The 20703-nt window shown below is 43.4% G+C and overlaps 1 protein-coding gene across 1 annotated transcript in view; it reads right to left on the bottom strand.

Annotated features, from left to right (window-relative positions):
* Window positions 1-4338, bottom strand: part of ADAMTS9 (ADAM metallopeptidase with thrombospondin type 1 motif 9) — a 164665-nt gene extending 160327 nt beyond the window's left edge. The window contains exons 1-2 of the mRNA XM_084840466.1: window positions 4179-4338; window positions 2675-3093 (exon numbers count right to left, since the gene is read on the bottom strand). Coding sequence (XP_084696592.1) covers window positions 2675-3093; window positions 4179-4284 — 525 coding nt within the window. The 5' untranslated portion in view covers window positions 4285-4338. The remainder of the gene's footprint in view (window positions 1-2674; window positions 3094-4178) is intronic.
* Window positions 4339-20703: the final 16365 nt, after the last annotated feature.

Raw genomic sequence — 20703 nt, 5'->3', positions numbered from 1 at the left:
TTTCTTGAACAGTGGCACAAAGTGCCCAAGTACTGCTGTGCGATCCAACAAGCAGCTGAGGCTGGTCTTAAGACGTTCTCCTTTTACTCATTCCATATAGCCAGCTACATCCACAAGCTGCCTCTCAAGTTCTTTAGCAGTCCATATTCTCAGGGTGGGAAAGAAGCACAGGAACATAGGAAGCTGCCTTATATTGAGTCAGACCCATCCTGCCCAGTATTGTCAACACTGACTGGCAGCAACTCTCCAGGCAGGAGATTTTCAAGCCATACCTGGAGATGCCAGGGATTGAACCTGGGACCTTCTGCATACAAACCATGTGCTCTACCACTGAGCTATGACACCCCCCAAAACTGGAGCAGAGAGCATTACTTACCACAGTGGGAACTAACCAGTAGAAAAGGACAGGGATCAGTGAGTTGAGACAGAGGGAGAAATTATCTTTTCTCCGACTGAAGGTCTGTCTTCAGAGGATCATTTGGATCTCACAAATACAAGTTCAGGAATGATCAAGATTGGAGGTAACACAAGCAATTACAGATCAGCTATTCCTAAAGAAGTAAGAGAGATCCAAAGATCCTCTTTGCAGAAATTCCCTAGATGGATACTTTCAAGTTACAAACCTGCTCTTTCCCTTCCTGCCCTCCCCTATTCCCACCATTTCCACTGGGAGATGTGGGGTAAAAATCTCCCTTGACTTCTTCCTCTCCTTTCCACCTTAAGTTTCCAGCAGCCAAAGGACTCGGAAGTTCCTGGACTCCCTTAAGGTCGATCTCACTGAGAAGGCACAATGCCTAAGTTGGGGCAATGCCTCCTCCATGAGGAGGTGGGTGTGAATTCTCCTCCTCTTCTGATAAGCCTTGCCTGTGAGGGCTGGAGGAACATATTCCCACCCCCTGCTGGTTCTCTCTACAGAACCTTGGGCGGGTATCAGCCCTCCTTCCACTGCCTCCACCCACCAAACATCAGAACATCACAACAACAACAAGCACGGAAGGTTACTCTAACTGCGCAAGCAGCACCCTTGGAGGGAACAAAGATGGTTTGGGGGTGGAGAAAGTGGGTTTCCGGTCACTGCACCCCTTTCCCTTGTTGCTATACTACCTGTAGGGCACTGCCACTGGGAATGCCAACAACAGGACAGCTCTGCCTGGCCGGTAAGTATGGCTAAACTCAGCTGCTTGCATCTCTCCCTCTGAAACAGAGAGGGGAATCAGCGGGAGGGGAAGAGAAGAGGCAGAACAGGTCTTGCACGTTCACTATAGAAGACAGGATCCCACATCTTTGTCCTACCCATTCATAACAGAAAGACACTAAGTGTGGATTTTGACAGCAGGACAAAGCTTCCTTTGAACTCCTAAGAGCAGGAATCCCCAAATTTGGAAGTGACAACCCAATGGAATTACTGCTTAGGTGCTTTGAAATGTCCCCAGACATTACCCAAAATGAAGTACTATTCTCTGTCATTCACATACCCCATCCTTGGGGGGGGGGGAGTGGTTAGCAAGAACAATTTTGTTCTTGCTAACAGTTTTAACAGTTTTAACAGCCTGACAGTTTTGTAGCTTTCAAACCTCAATCCATTAAAGTGGAGGGGAGTCCCCCGCCCCTACCCTGGTTTTTAAGTGCAGTTAGGATCACAGAACTACTGAGTGTCAGCAAGGGCAATAGAATCTCCTCTCTGAAGTAAACTTTCATCCCTAGAGGGAGTGAGGGGGAAGGAAAAAAACACGCAGTTTCTATTTGTCTCCTTCCACCTTAAATGGCTCTCAGGCTTCAAAGCACCACCCTTGTTTGGGGTTCTGACTGAAAATCCTCCTCCGCAATCCACCCATCTACCCCCTCCTCCGAAAAGCCGCCTGGGGTAACCCCACCTCCTTGCTTCCGCTCCCACTGCAAACCCAGCTTCACGTCAGAGTTCCCCTATTAAAAAAACCAAAAAACTCCTTGGACACTGCTGCTGTGTGAAGAAAAAAAAAAGAGTACCTGGCTGTAATGACCTCTGGAGGAAAATGTAGAATTTCCTAATTACCATTGCTAGTTTCTGGCAGCTCCCTGGTCTTCCCCCCTCCCCTTCTTCCTCATCAATCAAAGAGAGCACTCCTCAAAAGCAAAGCCTTTGATTCTTGATTACTTCAATGATGATTTCTTAACTCTGGTTGTGAAGGAGATGGAAGCTGTTCATGCTCTCCTGGCTAGCTTTTAAAAAGACAGCTGGGTGCTTAGGAAAAAAAAGGGGGTGTTGAAGAAAAAAAAGGTAGGCAGCTCTGATACCCATCAACACAAAACAACTGTTTTGAGATTGTTTTGTTTTAAAGCAGCCTTACCGCTACAGCCCCCATTATCCCCAGCCAGCATTGCCAACTATGCTGACTGGGGATGATGGGGCTTGCAGAAGAACACATGCTGGACAGTGCCAGGTTGTGGAAGACAGTTTTAGAGCCTTCTTTTTATTCCAACTCCCCCCTCCCCTCAATCTCCAGAAAGCTGTAGAGAATTGTGACAAGGATGTCTAAAGATTCCAAATATCCTGAATTCCAAACGTGATTCCAAATATCCTGAAGAGATACAACATCAGGAGTCAGGGATGATTTTTTTTGTTTTAAAGGGGGCTATTAAGATCCATCCTGTAAGCAAAAAGCGGAATCCAGCGAAGAGTAAGGCAAGCACTTACCATCCCAGAACAGAGGCTGATGACTGCAGTGTGTTGGGGCTCCGTATTGACATGTCCTCTATAAAAACAGTGCTTAATATCATTTTCCTCCTCGGTGTAAAAGTTTGTTTGGTTAACTTCAGGTGCTCCAAGGAAGCTGACAGTGAAAAGGGGGGCAATAAATCCAGAATGGGCTGTAAGGTTGAAAACAAAGTGCTGCCCAAATGCTGTGAGCTTGTAGTGCGTTTGGGTGGTACTGGTCGTGGTGGTGGTGGTGGTGGTGGAGGAGGAGGTACCATCCGGGCCCCAGGGCTCAATGTCCAAATGAAGGCTTCGCTTCTTCCTTTGAAAGTGGACCTTGGTAGGAAAGGGCTCTCCAAACTCGTTCACCCGTGTTGGAGTCACTATCTCGTACTCACTCAGCGTCTCCAGCAGTTTAGCTGTTAAGAGTTAACACACATCCCTGTGAATAGATACACGTACGTACGTGCGTGTTTGTGCGTTTGTGAACAATTTAATGTCATTTCTACCATGTGGGACAACAGCAGGGAAAGAAGCCAACAGTGCTAGGAGCACTTGGCCAATTGCCTTAGCCAATAGTTTGGGAAAGACCCCAGTTCTTGACAGAAAGCACTGAGGGGAAGATGCTTTTCCAATATGCTGCTCATTTGTCTCAGGATTTAAGGTCTTCCTTACCTTTCCACTCATTCTAGACCTCTAATATGTCTAACAACGGAGTATTCTGAGGACAATTACATTAATAGTGCCTAAACTGCTTGCAAAGGATGCACAGGAACTTTTAGCGCTTATGTAACCAAGCTAAGCGCTGCAAAGAAGCATATGCACTCAGCAGCGATTACAGGACAGAATGTAAACTCATTGGCGACTGCAAATACAGTTTACAAACCTATCTAAGGCTACACAGGCAGGTATAAGTACATTCAGATTGTAATGCTAATAAACCCATCAGGAAGTGGAAATAGACACTAGAAAGAAAGAAAGAAACTATTGCCATTAGCATCTCAACCCACCAATATGTTCACCAAAGGCTTGGGGGAAAGTGTATCAACATATTGCTAATAGTTTTAAACTGTGCCCCGTTTCCCTAAAAGTTTAAGATTCTTGCTAGTTATAATATAAAAAGTCAGATTCAGGAAGAAACAGGGTTTTTCTCCAGCCGAAATACACATGACACACATTTTGGAGGGTCGAGGGGTTTTTTTTTTTGTTTTGGAACTCAGCGGCTTTCCAGCCACAGGCAGGGAAGAGCCAACGCGAGCGATATTAGCTACAAGTGTTTCCAAACTTTCAGCATACATTGTAGGCGGAGCTGTTAGGAGACTGGATAAGTTGCTTAATAGCGCTTTCTGAGCTTTGCGATTTTCCTCCCCTGCGGCACTGTATTAAAAAACACCCCCAAAAAACCGTGACCCCAAGCAAAGTAATGCCAAACTTTTTTTCCTTAAAAAAAAAAAAACCCTGCGCGCTGCTGTTGCTGCTTCTGCTGCCGCCGCCAGCATCTTACCTTGTCTCAGATGCAAGCCCTGCTTCCTTGCAGCTGCACTGGCTACGTTCAAGAAGTCTTGCAGGAACAGCGTGCTTAATCCCACTGCCCATAACACAAGCTGCATGGTGGTTTGTGCCGCTTCGTTGCAGCGATCAGCCTTTCCAACCCCCCCACCCTTTTGCCCAAAAAAAAGAAAAAGAAAAAAGCGATTCTTCCCTTCTTTCGCCTTCTTGCTGTTTGGGGGGGCGGGGAGGGGAGGGGAGGTGGGTTGGAGCCAAAACTTCAGAGAGCTTTTTTTCCTCCGCGGCTGCCCCCCTCCCCCTCCTCCTCCTCCTCCCACACCTTCTCCTCCTCCCACAACTTCACTTTTATTAAACGTGAGGATTACTCTCATCCAATTTGATTTCTCTGGGTTCTGCTGCTGCGGCGACAACTGTCCGCTCTGGTGAGTTGATCGGGAGGACCAGAAAGACTCGGGCACGGAGGATCGGGTACACCAGCATAGTGTAAAGAAGGAGACGGGGTTGGCGAGGGAACAGGGAAAAGACGCTGTTCACTTTTGGTGGGCTGCCTTTCCCCTTTCTCTCTCTCTCACTCACACACGCTCTCCCCCCTGTTTGCCTGCTGCTGGACTAGGAAGAGTGCTTGGGAACCAGTTTAGGATACCAGAGGAGGGGCGGGATTGCAGAGATCAAATGCTCAAAGATCCCGCCTCCCTTTAAGGAGGGGAGAAAAGGAGGGGAGGGAAGGAGCGGGGTATGTATGTATGCATATATGCGCGCGTGCGTGTCCCTTCGGTACTTCGTAGAGCGTCGCTTTTTTGTCGGGCCTTCTGAGGGGTTGTTGTTGTTGTTTAAAATAAATCCCCGCGTTCATACGTAGTGCAGGGTCGAATATAATCAAAGTCAAGTCGGAACTGAAGCCAAGACGAGAGAGCCTCTCGTCTTGATTTCAGAGGCCAGAGTCTCTTAAGCTTTCTCCTTTGAGGAGTGATCACGCACACAGAGAGAGAGAGAATTTAGCAGCCTAAACTGCCAATGAAGTCGCACAGACTATACTAATTTCGGCAAAAGTCGTACCGCTTGGCCCTTCGGTTTCCTATTGTGCGCTCCGCCCTCGCCCTCTCCCTCTCCCCTTTCTGTAAACTAAAACTGTCCGCTTGGATTTTGTCTTCTCCTCACTGTAATTTCTTCTTCCAAAGGAGGGGAACTAACTGAGCTTTTGAAATTATAGGCGGCAGCCAGACGGTTTGTATCGATTTAGCCTGGATTAAGAGTTAATCTGGAACAATCAAGCACTTTATCAATACGTTATGGAGTGTGAAAAGCCTTTGTCGTTTTGCTGAGTAAGGGTCCCCCCCCCCCCAGAATTGGGGGCGAGGGAGGTCATCAGCTACAAAATCCTACCTTTGTATTGTATGACTTTATTTTTTAAAATCCATTTAAATGTACTATTTACTTGGGGGGGGGGGTTGTTCGTTTTGCTCAGTTTGGATAATAAGAAGCAAATTATTGTCAGTGTGAGACCATTTTAGACTGGAGTCAGCGAGACTTCGTGCAAAGTTTGCATTTGTTTATTTAGGGATGATCCATTGAAAGGTAAGCCACATTTAAGACTGCTACCTGGAAGTAAAGCCCCATTGAATTTAGTGGGACTTCCTTTGGACTAAGCATGCATAGGATTGAGCTACATGACACACACACAAATCAAAGCAAGCCAAAATTCATACTGGGTACACAACTGTATGGTCCAGTTAAGATGGCTGCCACTATATGGGAACTTATACTAGTGTAACTAGTTGGGATCCTGAGGTTCCCCAAGCAGCATCAAAAGCACAACAAGCAGTTGGGAGGGGGAAGCAACTAAGTAAACAGCGGTCACTCCCACAACATCTATAGCTACAATTCAAAGTGCTGGTTATGTTCTATAAAGCCCTATATAGCTCCGGTCCAGGTTATCTGAAAGACCGTATTCTCCCTTATGAGCCTACTCGTGCCCTGAGATCTTCAGGGGAAGCCTTTCTCGCCATCCCTCCATCATCACAGGCACGCCTGGTGAGAATGTGGGAGAGGGCCTTCTCGGTGGCTGCCCCAAGGCTCTGGAACTCGCTTCCCAGGGAGGCGAGAGTGGCACCCTTCTTGATATGTTTTCGTAGGCATGCAAAAAACTTTTTTGTTCCAGCAGGCCTTTGGGGATAACTAGTCTGGACCTGGGAAAATGTGACGTATGGATACCATTTTTGTTGTTCTGGTTGTCTTTTAATATTTTAATATTTTTACAATTTTAATATTGGTGATTTAATTATATTTTTAACTTTTGTACAGTTGTATTTATATTTCTATTTATAGGTTTTAATTGTAGCTGTTTGAACGTTGTAGGGCCACCTTGAGTCCCAGTATTGGGAAAAAGGCGGGATATAAATAAAAATAATAATACTGTCATTGCCCAACAATCACTATGATGTTTGTTAGGATGCTCCTGTATCCATGCATGGGAGGCACCAATCAAAATTTAGTGACAGCTCATACTGGCCATATTTAGAAAGCACCAATCAATGAACAACACCAGCAGGAAAACCAAGATGATGTCATAATAACCCTTGTAGTGTAGTACTTAATGTGTAATTCAAGTTATGGAGTATCTACATTACTACGCAAATGTAATTTGGAGTTGGAGGGGATTTAGCAGCTATACTATCCTCATTTAGACAGCATAATTTGAGGACAGCACTGGACTGTGAGCCCCTTTGAAATCAGTGGGCCTTAAATGTTATTAACTTTGCAACATGCCCACTATATTCCCAAGGATGGGCAGGTAGAGGGAGCAGGTTTTACTATATATCTGTATGTTTTCTTCACAACTGTTCTGTAAGGTGGGTTAGATGACCAGAGGCCATCCTGTAAACCTCTGGCTGAATACATTTTTTAATCTTTGCATCTGAACTCAATTGTCGCAATACGTCCCATACCAATTCCAAATATTGGGCATAATCCAATCACTACCCCTTTTCAATGTCATGGTAGTCTGTTGCAGCAAAAGCAACGGGGTCTTGTGTCAGCTTAGATACTACAAAACATTTATTTGTTAGATGGAGGGGACTCTAGCCCACAAAAATTTACACCATAATAAATTTGCTAGTCTTTCAGGTGCAACAAGATTCTTTGTTATTTTGTTCTCTTTTTTTCAGATATTCAAAACAACATGTTTATTGAGTGTCTGAAATCGGCTAAAATGAAATACTTTAAAATCCCATTTATTTAAATGGAAGAGTTGCTGCCCAATTCTAGTCCTGTTTCCTCAAAAATAAGTCCAATTGATTTAAATAGAGCTTGCTTCTGGATTATATGCTTTGGATAGTAGCCCCTTAGCATGTGCTTAATGCTTTCCACCTGAAATCTGTGGAACTTAAAAGTGTCTGATTTTGGCTGGGTTATGCCCACTATATAAATAATTTCAAAGTTTTGTGACTTTACCAGAAATGTTCCAATAACTGATTTGCATTTTTTCCTGGAAAGCCAAACTTCTGATGTCTTTTAATCATAAACATGTAATAAGAATTCAATAAGTCTTCAATTGTAATTTTTTTTCTCAGTGCCAATAGTTATGAAGAAAACATGATGGACATTGAAGCACACAACACAAAAATCAAATACAACAGGACTGGCAACCTCAAGATCAAGAATAAGATCAGCCCCCTCTCCTTTCCTTTGGATAACCTCTGATAACGCTTCCTGGCATATATTAATTTGTCTCTATTGTAGTGTCATTCTGGCCTTAACCTGAGAAAAGTCTCCCTGGGGTCCTATTGACTCAGGTCTAGAACTTGTTTTCAATTTCAATCAACCCTGGAACATTTTAAAAAATAATAAAAGTTTTACTGTTTTATCTGCAAGCATGAGCACAGTGCATTTTCTCTTCCCATTGTCTAAACACAGACCACTCCTGCACATTTTGGGTCTAGGCATCAGTGCTTCCACATCAGAGAAAATCTCTTTTGGGCAGGTTTAGATTCCAATACCTTTATTTTTATTATTTTATTTGTTACATTTATATCCTGCCTTTTCCTCGAAGGAGCCTATGGGGATGTACGGGATCCTCTTCCTCTCCGTTTTTTCCTCACCACAACTCTGTGAGGTAGGTTCAGCTGAGAGTCAGTGACTAGCCCAAAGTCACCCAGTGAGCCTCATGACTCAGTGGGGACTTGAACCCGGGTCTCCTCAGTCCCAGTCCAACACACTAACCACTACACCACACTGGCTCTAGTTTTCAGAATCTAAATGCTAGCTCTACCTACCTCTCCATGGGCCAGTCAGTCAAGTGTGCAGGTAACAATTACCAGAGAGTTTCCTGTGGAAGGAACGTAAGGAGGAGCTGCTCTCACCCAATCATAGTTTGATTGAATTTGATCGGCATTTAGGTGTTCATGAAACTGCTACTGATGGCAGCTGGGACTGAGGCTTCAGAGGGAAGTATGGCCAAGTATACAGAATAAGGCTATCAATGTCTACTAGTCACGATGGCTCTGTGTTGCCTCTATTATCTGAGGAAGTATGCTTCTCAATTAGGGTGGCCACTTAAGCATCGCCAAAAGAGGAAATGCATCGCCAAAAATGGAAAGAGATTTGCATAACTTTTGCATATGCAAATGTATAGGTATAGATGCTAATTTAGAAATAATTACTATAATTTAAATAGAAATACAAGACATACCACCATAGTGGGAAAGACAGCAGCCAGGTGGCCTGTGTGCCGGCTCAGTTTGCTGCCCAGGAGCTAACTGTATCAGGACCATATTATACCTGTCCTGAAAGACCTGCACTATTGCTTTCTGGGCTCAATTCAAAGTGTTGGCTTTAACCTTAAAAACCATAAAGGTGCAAGCCTATGCATGTTTAGAAAGAAAAAAGCCCTACAACTCCCAGCCATCCTGGCTGGACAATGGTGGGAGCTGCAGGATGTTTTTCTGTCTAAAACATGCATAGGATTGCACTCTAAATGCCTAAGGACCTTGCTATCTAAGGGACCACCTGTCCTGCTATGACCCTGTCTGAGTATTAAGGTCTGCAAGAGAGGCCCTTCTGAGGGTGCCATTACCCGCAGAGGCCCGCTTGTTGGCACATGTGAAAGGATTTTCTCCTGTGTTGCCCCTAAACTATGGAATACACTCCCTGAAGAATTACAACTGGCCCCTTTCTAAATTGGCCTTTGGAAAGGGTGCCAAGATGTATCTTGTTAATTTAGCCTTTCGGGATGTGTCATTTTAATATTCTAACTCAGTTTGTAATGTTCTTGTTTTCACTGTTTAATTATTTTATTTAGTTATTTAAAATATTTCTTGGCCGCCTTTCAGGGCAGAAGCCCTCCCAAGGCGGCTTACAGCAATAAAAGAGTGCTTCGGCTTTGGGGCAGTATGGAAATGTAATAAATAATAATAATAAAAAAACATTAAAAGGTATTTTAGGTTTTTTTTTAATTGTTGTACACTGCCTTAATGACTTTTTAGCGCATAAGGTGGTATATAAATGTTAACAATAAATAATAAAATAAGGAACTATTGAGGGCCCCTGTCAAGGCCCCTGCCCTGCTCTCTTCTTCTGGTTCTTCATCTTTAAGCTAGGCTTGGATAGGACAGCCTTTCAAATAAAGGCCGCTTTCCAATAGGGGACTGTCCTCTATAAAGTAGGACACACAACCACCCCACTCTCAATACCAGTTGCTAGGGAACAGGAATTAGAGGGTACTATATGTGTGTTTGATTACATTTCTATACCGCCTTTTTGTCTAGGCACCCAAGGCAGTTTACAGTTTTTAAATACCAAAAGAAACAAGTCTTACCAACCCCCAACCAAACACCAGAATGAAGTTGGCTCAGGCTGACTGAAGGTCTCTTCAGGAGCAGATGGCCTGAGCTCCCGGGCCTGGGCTTCTCCTCTTCGGCCTTCCCTCAGGGCACACAGGGAAGGCCGCCCAGGGAAGGTGGGGAAAGGACTGCCGCTCTCAGCCTGTTGATGGTCCCTTCAGGAGCTGATGGCACAAGATCTCCAGCCTGGGCTTCTCATCCCTCCTCAAGAGTGATACTGCACTCATTGGCTTCCCGTAGGCTTCTGGTTGGCCACTATGGGATCACTGTGGACTTGATAGGCCTTTGGTCTCGCCCAGCAGTTATATTCTTGTGTGAAAGGGAATTATAATATGTATGTATCCGAGGGAGGGAGGCCTGGCCTATATATGCACCAGAATGAGTTGATTGAATGGACTTCACCAATTCAGGTTCCCCCACATTATTTTTTTAATCCCTCTCTACAAATAGAAAAATTCAAAACAAAGGGATGGGGTAGAATATTTCTTCTGCTTGTGCTAGTTCTTTATTTACAGGGAGGTTTTTGTATTGTTGTTTTTAAACTGGCATTCTGTACCTGCAGCATGAAGTCATACAGTCCAGTCTACCAGTTTCGCATCCTGCCCACCTCATTCTCCTGCTTGTGTCGACCAGGCCTCTCAGTCCAACAGAGACCTGGTCATATGCGTGTGCCTATGAGTGTAAGGCAGGCTTGTGAAATTTCTGGCCCACAAATACAGTCTCAGTTCTGGTCTCTCCTTTTAGGAACAAGCTGAACCCAGCCCACCAGGAGCTCTATATTATTTTTATTTATATGTGGATTTGGAGAGCATACATAGTCATGTTGTTCAGCTCCTAAAATGCCACTTCTCAGAGTCAGGAGTCAGGCAGATATACCAAAGTCTCAACTAGGGTGGAGCTGCAATTGTGCCATCACCACCATTTGATGCCCTGTTCGTGGGGGTGGGCTTCAGCAATTTTTCAGGAGTTCTGGCAAATTTGGTGGGGCTCAAGCATACCCCTCTACGGGGGAGGCTGGTGGCTCTGACTTCGGTGGGGCTGTTAATCTGCTCTGGGTTTCAGTCAGAACCAGCTAGAACTCTAAATTAGCTATCCAAGGTGTGGAACCCATCTTGGGAATTGGGTTCAGCACCTTAGATAGCTCCTTTAGAGCTCCGGCTGGTTCTGACTGAAACCCAGAATGGATTTACAGTCCCACCAAAATTGGAGCCACCAGCCTCCGCTGCCCCTCTAGCTGGTAGCAACTCCCAAGGGTGGGAGGTCAAAGCAGTGCCATATAGATGGGGCCAAGGTTGCAAATCTAGTCTGCATTTAACAAAGGCTTAATGGGTACATTAGCACCAGCCTCTGTTTGTGTGTGTGTGTGTGTGTGTGTGTGTGTGACTATAGCTTTGAGAGATGATGTCTTAAAAGGGGAAACTGACACAGATTTAGGAGCAGAGCCTGGATAGAATTGGGTTATGGAGCAGATGTTGACAGATATTTGTATAAATAGCTTTGTACCTAATAAAGTACAGTCATACTAGCTAATTGACGTTCCAGTAGTCATGATGATACAACTCAACTGGCAGCAATCACACTTTACTATTTAAACTTGAGTACAAAAAGTACCCACATTAAAATAGCAAAATACACACTCAGCCCTGTCAGTTATGAGCTATTCACGTGCATTTAAATGCCCAAGTTTCCCTGCATTAAATATGGCTGTTGATCCTTTCCCAATTTCCTAGTGTAATGCAGGGAAACCCACCCATCTAAATATGTGTGTGTCATTCCTCATTAAGGGCACTGTGCATGTATTTTACCTTTAAACTGTAGTACTTTTTGTACTTAAATGTAAAAGGGTTAAGCATGAATCAGCTTTGAGTTGTGAAGTTACACTTTACTACAGTTTTACTACAGGTTGTTGACATAAGGATAAAAGTGGCCCTTACTACTGTATGTCTACACTACAACTTTAAAGGCACAACGCTATGCATGTTTAGACATGGCTGGCTGGGGAACACTAGGAGTTGTAGGACTTTTCTTGTCTAAACATGCATAGGACTGCGCCCCAAGTCATGTAATTGCCATTGAATCTGTACCCTCTCCCCAGCACTCTATAAGTTTCCATACATTTCTAATGTTAACTGTTCCTCAGGTGAGGTTTCTCTGATGATGAAATATGTATTTTAAAAGTTGCTATTTGCTTGGCAGAAAAGACAGCAGCAGCAGGTGAAGTACGCCCCACCTCCATGTATGTGCCTGCCTTTATATCAGGCATTTATTTATGCAGAATAAGTATCACCCTTTTGTTCAGTATTCACCATCAGTTTTCATGGATCAAAAGCCCTACTTAATTTATAATCATGTATCGAAAATACTGGGGAAATACACCCATATCCTACTGTCTAGTCACCGTAAATGTGAGTATAACGGGATGATGAAATGGTCCCGAGATGGGAAGGGAAACCATATGTAAGCTGCTGTGACATTCTTGAAGAAAAATGAAAATAAAAGTGAAGAAATAACAATAATAAGTGTAACCTAATCTGCATTATCCTCATTATATTATATCAAGTAAGAGCAGGTTTACACTATCACTCTGTTCACGATCATCCTCCCCGCTCCTCACCCCACAGCCAATCTGCTTGTGGTGTTCAATTCTCACTGCAAGCCAATGGAAACAATTCAGTCAGTGTACAGGGGCTTAGCATTGAGATCCTAGAAACTGTAGGTCTACATCAGGAGATGGTGCATGGCCCCTGCCACCCCTCTCCTTCCCCCCCTCCCCACCCCGGTGTGGCTGCCAGCGCACTGTGAAAATTTGTAGCAACAAACAGTGGTTTGCTGCTGAATTTTGGCAGCAAATAGCTATGGAAGGACACAGTACAAGCTAAAATAGTCTATTTTATCCCTCCATAGTGGTTTACCATTGAAATTCGACAGCAAACTACCAACATATTTGTCACCACTGCCAAATCCAGAGGTGCATCAGCAGCAGGAATGTGGTCTGTAGGGGTGCCCAGGGGATCAAAAGTGGCCCCCGCACCCCTGAAGTTGCCCACTCCTGGTCTAAACAAATCATCAAAGTTGGGCTGTAAGCTTATTTCAGATTCAGATCACTGAAGAAACTCAATTTAAATACATTATGGGTGCAAGTGGTAACTGATCATGCATATGTCCACTTAAGTACATACATCCACTTAAAAAACTGGCTGTTCATATTGTCCTGGCAAGTAGAATTTTACCTGTGCTCCCCCATTTTTCTGATTGTGTTAAATTGGGTTTACTCCCTAGTAAGTGTGTTTGGAATTGCAGTCTTTTGCCCTTTAATGTTTTCTATAAAGGATGTGCATCATAAGGAAGCAGTTGCTTTAAAAAAACAATGTGCAGTATTAAAACCTGTTGATATAATGCTCTATTGTGTGACAAGACGACACCGACAAACCCATTTAGCTGTTCCATTGTGGTTCATGGGAATAGATACATCCTGTGATGGTAACGATGGCCATCTAAATCACTTCGCTTTTTCTTCTTTCTTCTTTAAAACCATCTCCAAACTTAACGCTAAAAGGTCAAACAATAAATGCTTTTTGTTTGTTTTGTTTTTGTTTCCAGGCCTGATCAACATATTTTTATGCTTACACTTAAAGAGCCATCAACTGTGGAATGGTACTATAGATCAGCCCCTGCTGTTGCCACCAGTTTCTGGGTGGTATAATATTTGACTATTTGAATAACTTTTTATTGGGAGTTCGGATGATATACAGACCACGAGCCTCATACAGTTCAGTGTTGTGAATCTTTGCAGATGAGAGGCCTTGAAACAGCAGGAAAATCTAAGCTTAAGTGAATAGATATGCAACATCTGAAAGAATGAAGCCATAATCCTAAATACAAATGCAGCAAATAACTTCCTTATCATGAAGGAACTGTTTCTAGTTACAGACAGCTCTGGATATAATATTTGTGCAAACATTACACTATGCACACATAAAGAGAGGAAATTTTTAATTTATGTGGGCCTAAAATCCAGATCCTCTCTGATGTTTCGGATTGTTGTTATTGTTCAGTCGTTAAGTCGTGTCCGACTCTTCATGACCCCATGGACCACAGCACGCCAGGCCTTCCTGTCCTCCGCTCTCTCTACGCAGTGGTTGGGGCATAGACTTGAATTACTGTGATGTTGAATGTTTTGCCTTGGATTTGTACTGAGATCATTCTGTCGTTTTTGAGATTGTACCCCAGTACTGCTTTTCCCACCCCTTTATTAACTATGAGTGCTACTCTATTTCTTCTAAGGGATTCTTGCCCACAGTAGTAGATACAATGGTCACCTGAATTAAATTCACCCATGCTTGTCCATTTTAGTTTGCTGATTCCCAAGATGTCGATGTTCAATCTTGCCATCTCATGTTTGACCACCTCCAGCTTACCTTGAGTCATTGATCTTACATTCCAGGTTCCTAAACAATATTGTTCTTTACAGCATCGGACTTTTTTTTCACCACCAGACACATCCACAGCTGAGTGTCCTTTCGGCTTTGGCCCAGCCACTTCACTCTTTCTGGCGCTACTTGGAAATACCCTCTGCTCTTCCCCAGTAGTATATTGGACACCTTCTGACCTGAGGGGCTCATCTTCCGGTGTCATATCTTTTAGCCTTGTGATACGTTCCATGGGGTTTTCTTGGCAAGAATACTGGAGTGGGTTGCCATTTCCTTCTCCAGTGGACCACATTTTGTCAGAACTCTCCGCCATGACCTGTCCGTCTTGGGTGGCCCTGCACGGCATAGCTTATGGCTTCACTGAGTTATGCAAGCCCCTTCGCCACAACAAGGCAGTGATCCATGAAGGGGATGTTTAGGATTGGATAGTGATTAATCTGATTCTATGTGCATGAATCAAATAGTATTCAAAATACCTGGACACACTGGCCCAGCCTGGAAATAGTTTGCCCTTTAAGTCCTGAAGAAAACCATAAAATCAATGGCCAGTTGATGTCACCAGGATTTAGGCTTGATTCATATATTATTGAATCATATATTATATCCCCTTCATGGATCACTGCCTTGTTGTGGCGAAGGGGCTTGCGTAACTCAGGTGATTCTTGTTATTGAGGAGCATTTTTTGATTTTGGTAGGAAAGTATATGGGTAAATTAATTGATATGATCAATGTATATGGGCCAAATATTGATTCTGCGGCTATGTTTCATGATGGTTTTGCTAAACAGGTTGATAATACCTATGGTTATTTGATTGTGGGTTGGGATTTTAATGAGGTCTTAGATCCTTTGTTAGATAGGAGTACACCTTCTCCTAAGACCCAATCTGCTGTGAGACTGACACTCCAGGCTTACATGATGGAATATGGTTTAATTGATGCTTGGGGAATTTTACATCCTGCCAATAGAGAATATACTTGTCAGGAGCGCCCTGGCAGCCTCTTTCAGTCTACTCCAATAGCTAACTCAAGACACAGACAAAAGGATTCTTTTCAAGGCTTTAATCCTGTTACAAACGCCAGGGGCGGAGCTCAGATGGTCGACCCGGTTAGCAATGTGTGAGAGGCTACGCAGGGAAGCATCACACGAGGGGCAGGACCTCCCTCCCTAAGTTAGCCTAGCCAGAAAGCCTGCCTTTCAAACTGCAGGCAACTTTCGGTGATCCCATTTGAATTCCCTGGAGGCATTCCTTTGTAGCCAGAGAGTCTTCAAGGATTTGCATCTGAAATGAACCTGTGAATAATGAATTAAAGGTGTGAGACTGAAGCCTCTCTATTTGTGTGTGTGAGAGTGCGTAAGGATAGAGGGGGCCAAGGGATTGTGACATAGATGAGCATCTTTAAAGTTCAGCTTATGAGGTATGGTGAACACACTTAAAATGAATACCATGCCTCAAATTATTTATGTTATACGTGGGATCCCTATACTTATACCTGGGAAATATTTCCAAAAACGTAATGCTTTGTTTCGAAAATTCTTTTGGAGCTCCTTTCCACCAAGAATATCTTTAAAAATGATGCAACTTCCAATTAATGAAGGTGGGTTCGGTTTCCCAGATCTAGCTATATACCATCGGGCCTATTTTCTGACCTATACTAAATTTTGATCTTTTCCACTGAGATTAGATTTTCCACCTTGGTCAGCATTAGAGCCTCTTTCCAAATGGCATTAGGTTCTCGGCTTATTAAGGTAGACAGAGCTCCTCCCACAATTTTGGCAGGTAGAGAAGTTTGGCGTATAATGTCACGTCAATTACAGTTTGACCCATTTTCCCATGCTAAATTGACTTTATGGGGAAATCCAGATATAAGAACTGGCAAGAAAATGTTTTTATGGTGGACCTGGACAGATAAAATGATCTTTACCCTGGATCACTTAGTGGGGGTTGATGATGAGTTTTTGTTATTGTCAACTTTGCGAGATCAATTTGATTTGCCTGCTACAGCAGAATGGCAGTACTTGCAATTGGAACATGTATTTGTATCTAGATTTGGTCCTGCTGCCTTTACTGCTTTGCAGTCTCCTTCGCTATTGGATATACTTATTGAAGCTGATCAGACATATCAATCCACAATTCATGTTTATAAACATTTATTATCCATGAATGAATATGATACAGGTGGTTTACAGCAGGAATGGAACAGGGAATTGGAACATCCTATTTTGTTTAATCAATGGACTGCTGTCTTGGGGTCTGTATCGGACATTTCAATGGATCTTCGGCAAAAACTTGTTTCAGGTCTACTGGATGCCACAATGTCTTTTTAATAAAGGCTTGTCAAATTCAGCTAATTGTTGGAGGTGTAATGCAGTCAATGCTTCTCTTATTCATATGTTTTGGAAATGCCCAGTGGTTGCCTCTTTTTGGAAGAAAGTTATTATACAGATAAATTTTGCATTGGAAAGCTCTTTAATATTTACTGATGTAAATGTTCTTTTAAATTACTTACCTGCTTCTTGGAATGTAACGCATGGTCAGAGTAAACAGATTTTTTGTGCTCTTTTTGTTGCTAAAAGACTGATACTACGATACTGGAAGGATAAAAGCTCACTGCCTATAATGCAATGGACTGAAGACTTAACAACACTAGCAACATTTGAAAGTGTGCTATATAGACATAACTTGCAAATGGAGTTATATGTGGATAGCTAGTCTGCTTTTACTGAAGTTTATGTGTAACCTAATTTTTCCCCTTTTTTTTCTTTCACAAATATTATAATATTTGAAACTGAGGGTTTTAGAATATGTTGTTGTATTTTTATTATTAGTTCTTTTTTATTATTTTGGTTTTCTTATGTTTTCGGTTTGTTTTGTTAAAAAAAAAAAACTCACAGAAGTTTGCAGGTCCTTTAGATGATGTCGTGAACCTCCAGGGCATCTCCTGCACTAAATGACCTTCATTCCATTTTTTAAAAGATCAGAGATAATGAGCTATCAAATTACAGTGCTTGAGTTCCGCTTGAGTTTCCTCTGTGAAAAGAGGAAAACCCGCAATAAGAGGAGCTGGACCACAGTGCCATCCAACAGATATGTAATGAAACTTATCTAAGACTCAGATAAGGGGGGAAAGGAAGGGGAAAAGGAAGCATGTGTAAAGGGAGTCCTTTGTGATCCTGCATTTAAAATGGAAGCAGAAAGCCTAGTCTCAAATGTGGGATTTCAGACTGGTGTAGAGATGCTGTAAGTATCATCCAGGTCTTGCCAAAAAGTACCTTGCCCACACCTTAAGATCATCTTCACGGATCCTCCTCTGGGAGCTCCTGCCAAAGAAAGTGAGGCGGGTGGCTACAAGGAAGAGGGCTTTTTCTGCTATGGCACTCCAGTTGTGGAATGAGCTCCCTAGAGAGGCTTGCCTGGCACCTATGTTGTACTCTTTCCAGTGCCAGGTGAAGACCTTTTTATTTTCCCAGTAATGTTAGCATTTTAGCATTCTAGTCTTTTAGCTCTGCTGTTTTAAATTTGTTATTGTACTAAAGTCTCTGCATCGCTGCTAAGTTTTATGCTGGTTATACTTTTATACTGTAGTTTTAATGCTTTTATATTTTGTATTGTTTTTATGCTGTACTTGTGGTTTCAATTTTTGTGAACAGCCCAGAGAGCTTTGGTTATTGGGCGGCATAGAAATGTAATAAATAAATAATTAAAAAGAAAGAAAGAAAAGGTGGAGGAGGCATTGACAATTTCTCCTTCTTTCTTCTTCTTCACTGTTATGTTTTGCTTTGTTACTAGCCAGGTACAGCATAGCCCATAGTTCCTCTTGGCATATTCTGAGGCAGTGGTTTTCTTCTTTATTCCCCTGAATTTTTTAATCTTGCAATTTTTTTTAGACTATATCACCTTCACTCAGGACAGTGTTTTAGAGGTGCTTAATAAATAATCATTGTTGCTGATTATTATTATTATTATTTTCAGACTCTTCCCATTTCTTTGGAAGGTTATCAAGGCCTCCTCAATGAGATGATCAGCAATGGTGTACATGCTTCCTTGAAAGATAGATGGTTCTCCACTACTCTTCTTCCCTTCCAATATGCAGCTACAATACACAGTGTCCTGGGGTGATCAGTTTTGCAAGAACTGATTTCAGTCTGGCATTCCACCCAAAACACAAGCCATTCATTCTTTTCCCCCTGATGATATTTCTCATACTTACTTACTTGTGTGTCAGGTTTCATCATTGGATGGTGTGCTTTTTTTTCTTTTTTTTTTTACATCCATGCTATCAAACACTGTTGGAATCTCCTTCCTGATTAAACAAGTATTAAAATGCTCCTTTTGGCATCAGTTGTTGCACAGGCTATACCACTAGACAGGATGAGAACGTCTACTTCAGTTGGCAAATTTGAAGGGATCATAAAATGCAGCAGTTTAGTTTATTGCTATATGTTCAGCACCATGGGATACTGGCACATTAAAACAGGAGCCAAACTCCTGCTTGGCTCTGGACCATCAGCTGCCATCTTAGGTCCCCCAAATGCAATACCCATTGATGTCATATTGGGCTGCCTGCTGGCAATCCCAAAGTAGGATAGAGGCAGTGGGTAGGCAGACAGCCAGAGGCTGTGATGGGTGGATAGGTGTTTTACCGCCTTTCCAAATTTGCCACCTGAGTCCAGTGGCTCAGTGTACCACATGGCAGGTCCAGCCCTGCTAAAATGGTTTGGCTGTGGTCCACCAGGTAGTAGCTGGGTTCCACACACATCATCCTATAGGCTGTTTGGACAGCCCCGAAGTTTAAGCCACTAATGTAATCTGTGCCTTAAAAAGCAAAAGTGACCTTTTCTCCTTCCAAAGAAAGTTAATCATGCCTGAGGCCTGTACTGGAACAACATGGGACTGCTTCCTGTTGCCTAGTTCCACACTGCTCCAGTACAGCCTGGAGAAAGGAACTATGTAGGTCGAGCGAATAAAAGGCTTTTCCCATCAGCATCACTCGTCTTCTGGGGCACTTTTCTACAAATGTTACCAGAGTGGTGTGGCACTGACCACAGCACAGCCACTTATATACAGCTTCAATAATATATGTTGTTGTTGTTATTCAGTCGTTCAGTTGTGTCCGACTCTTCGTGACCCCATGGACCAGAGCACGCCAGGCCTTCCTGTCCTGCGCTCTCTCCTGGAGCGTGCTCAAGTCCATATGCATTGCATCAGTGATGCTAACTGGCCATCTCATCCTCTGCCGTCCCCTTCTCCTTTTGCCTTCAGTCTTTCCCAGCATCAGGGTCTTTTCCTGAGAGTTTTCTCTTTGCATTAGGTGGCCAAAATATTTGAGCTTCAGCTTCAGTATCTGTCCTTCCAATGAGCACTCAGGGTTGATTTCCTTTAGGATTGACTGATTGGACCTCCTTGCAGTCCAGGGGACTCGTAAGAGTCTTCTCCAGCACCACAGTTCGAAAGCATCAATTCTTCGGCGCTCAGCCTTCCTTATAGTCCAGCTCTCACAGCCATATGTTGCTACTGGGAAAACCATAGCTTTGATTAGACAGACCTTTGTCGGCAAGGTGATGTCTCTGCTTCTCACTATGCTGTCTAGGTTTGCCATAGCTTTCCTCCCAAGGAGCAAGCATCTTTTAATTTCATGGCTACAGTCACCATCTGTGGTGATCTTGGAGCCCAAGAAAATGAAATCTGTCACTGCTTCCACTTCTTCCCCTTCCATATGCCAGGATGTGATGGGGCCAGATGCCATGATCTTTGGTTTTTTAATGTTGAGTTTCAAACCAGCTTTTGCACTCTCCTCTTTCACCTTAGAAAATGATCCGGAGCCGTGGCCACCGCCATTTGCGTACGCGCGTTGTTTTTTTTTTTTTTTTTAAGTCAGCCGTGATAGGCTACGTAAATCTTTATGTAGCCTATCACGTTTTTTTTTAACTGGAAATGGCAGCGGCAGCAGCCGGTTGGAAGACCGGCCGCCGCAGCCGCCGAACCGCCGCCACAGCCGCCGCCGCCAGGACGTTCCACCCCAGGTAAGTCTCGTCCCGGGGGGGGGGGGGACGGAGGGGCAGACCATTCTGCCACTGATTTCAGGGGGCCGAATGTGCTGGCATTTGGCCTCCCCGAGATCCGTGGCGGAATTCTCTGACATCGCTAGGCATACGTTACTATTGGGTAAACCATAGCTTCAATTATACGAACTTTTGTCAGCAAGGTGATGTCTCTGCTTCTTACTATGCTGTCTAGGTTTGCCATAGTTTTCC

Source organism: Heloderma suspectum, chromosome 2 (assembly GCF_057233095.1).
Source record: "Heloderma suspectum isolate Gila_16-S chromosome 2, 16-S_ref, whole genome shotgun sequence".
NCBI classification, from domain to species: domain Eukaryota; kingdom Metazoa; phylum Chordata; class Lepidosauria; order Squamata; family Helodermatidae; genus Heloderma; species Heloderma suspectum.
This window is presented reverse-complemented; position numbering and strand designations above follow the sequence as displayed.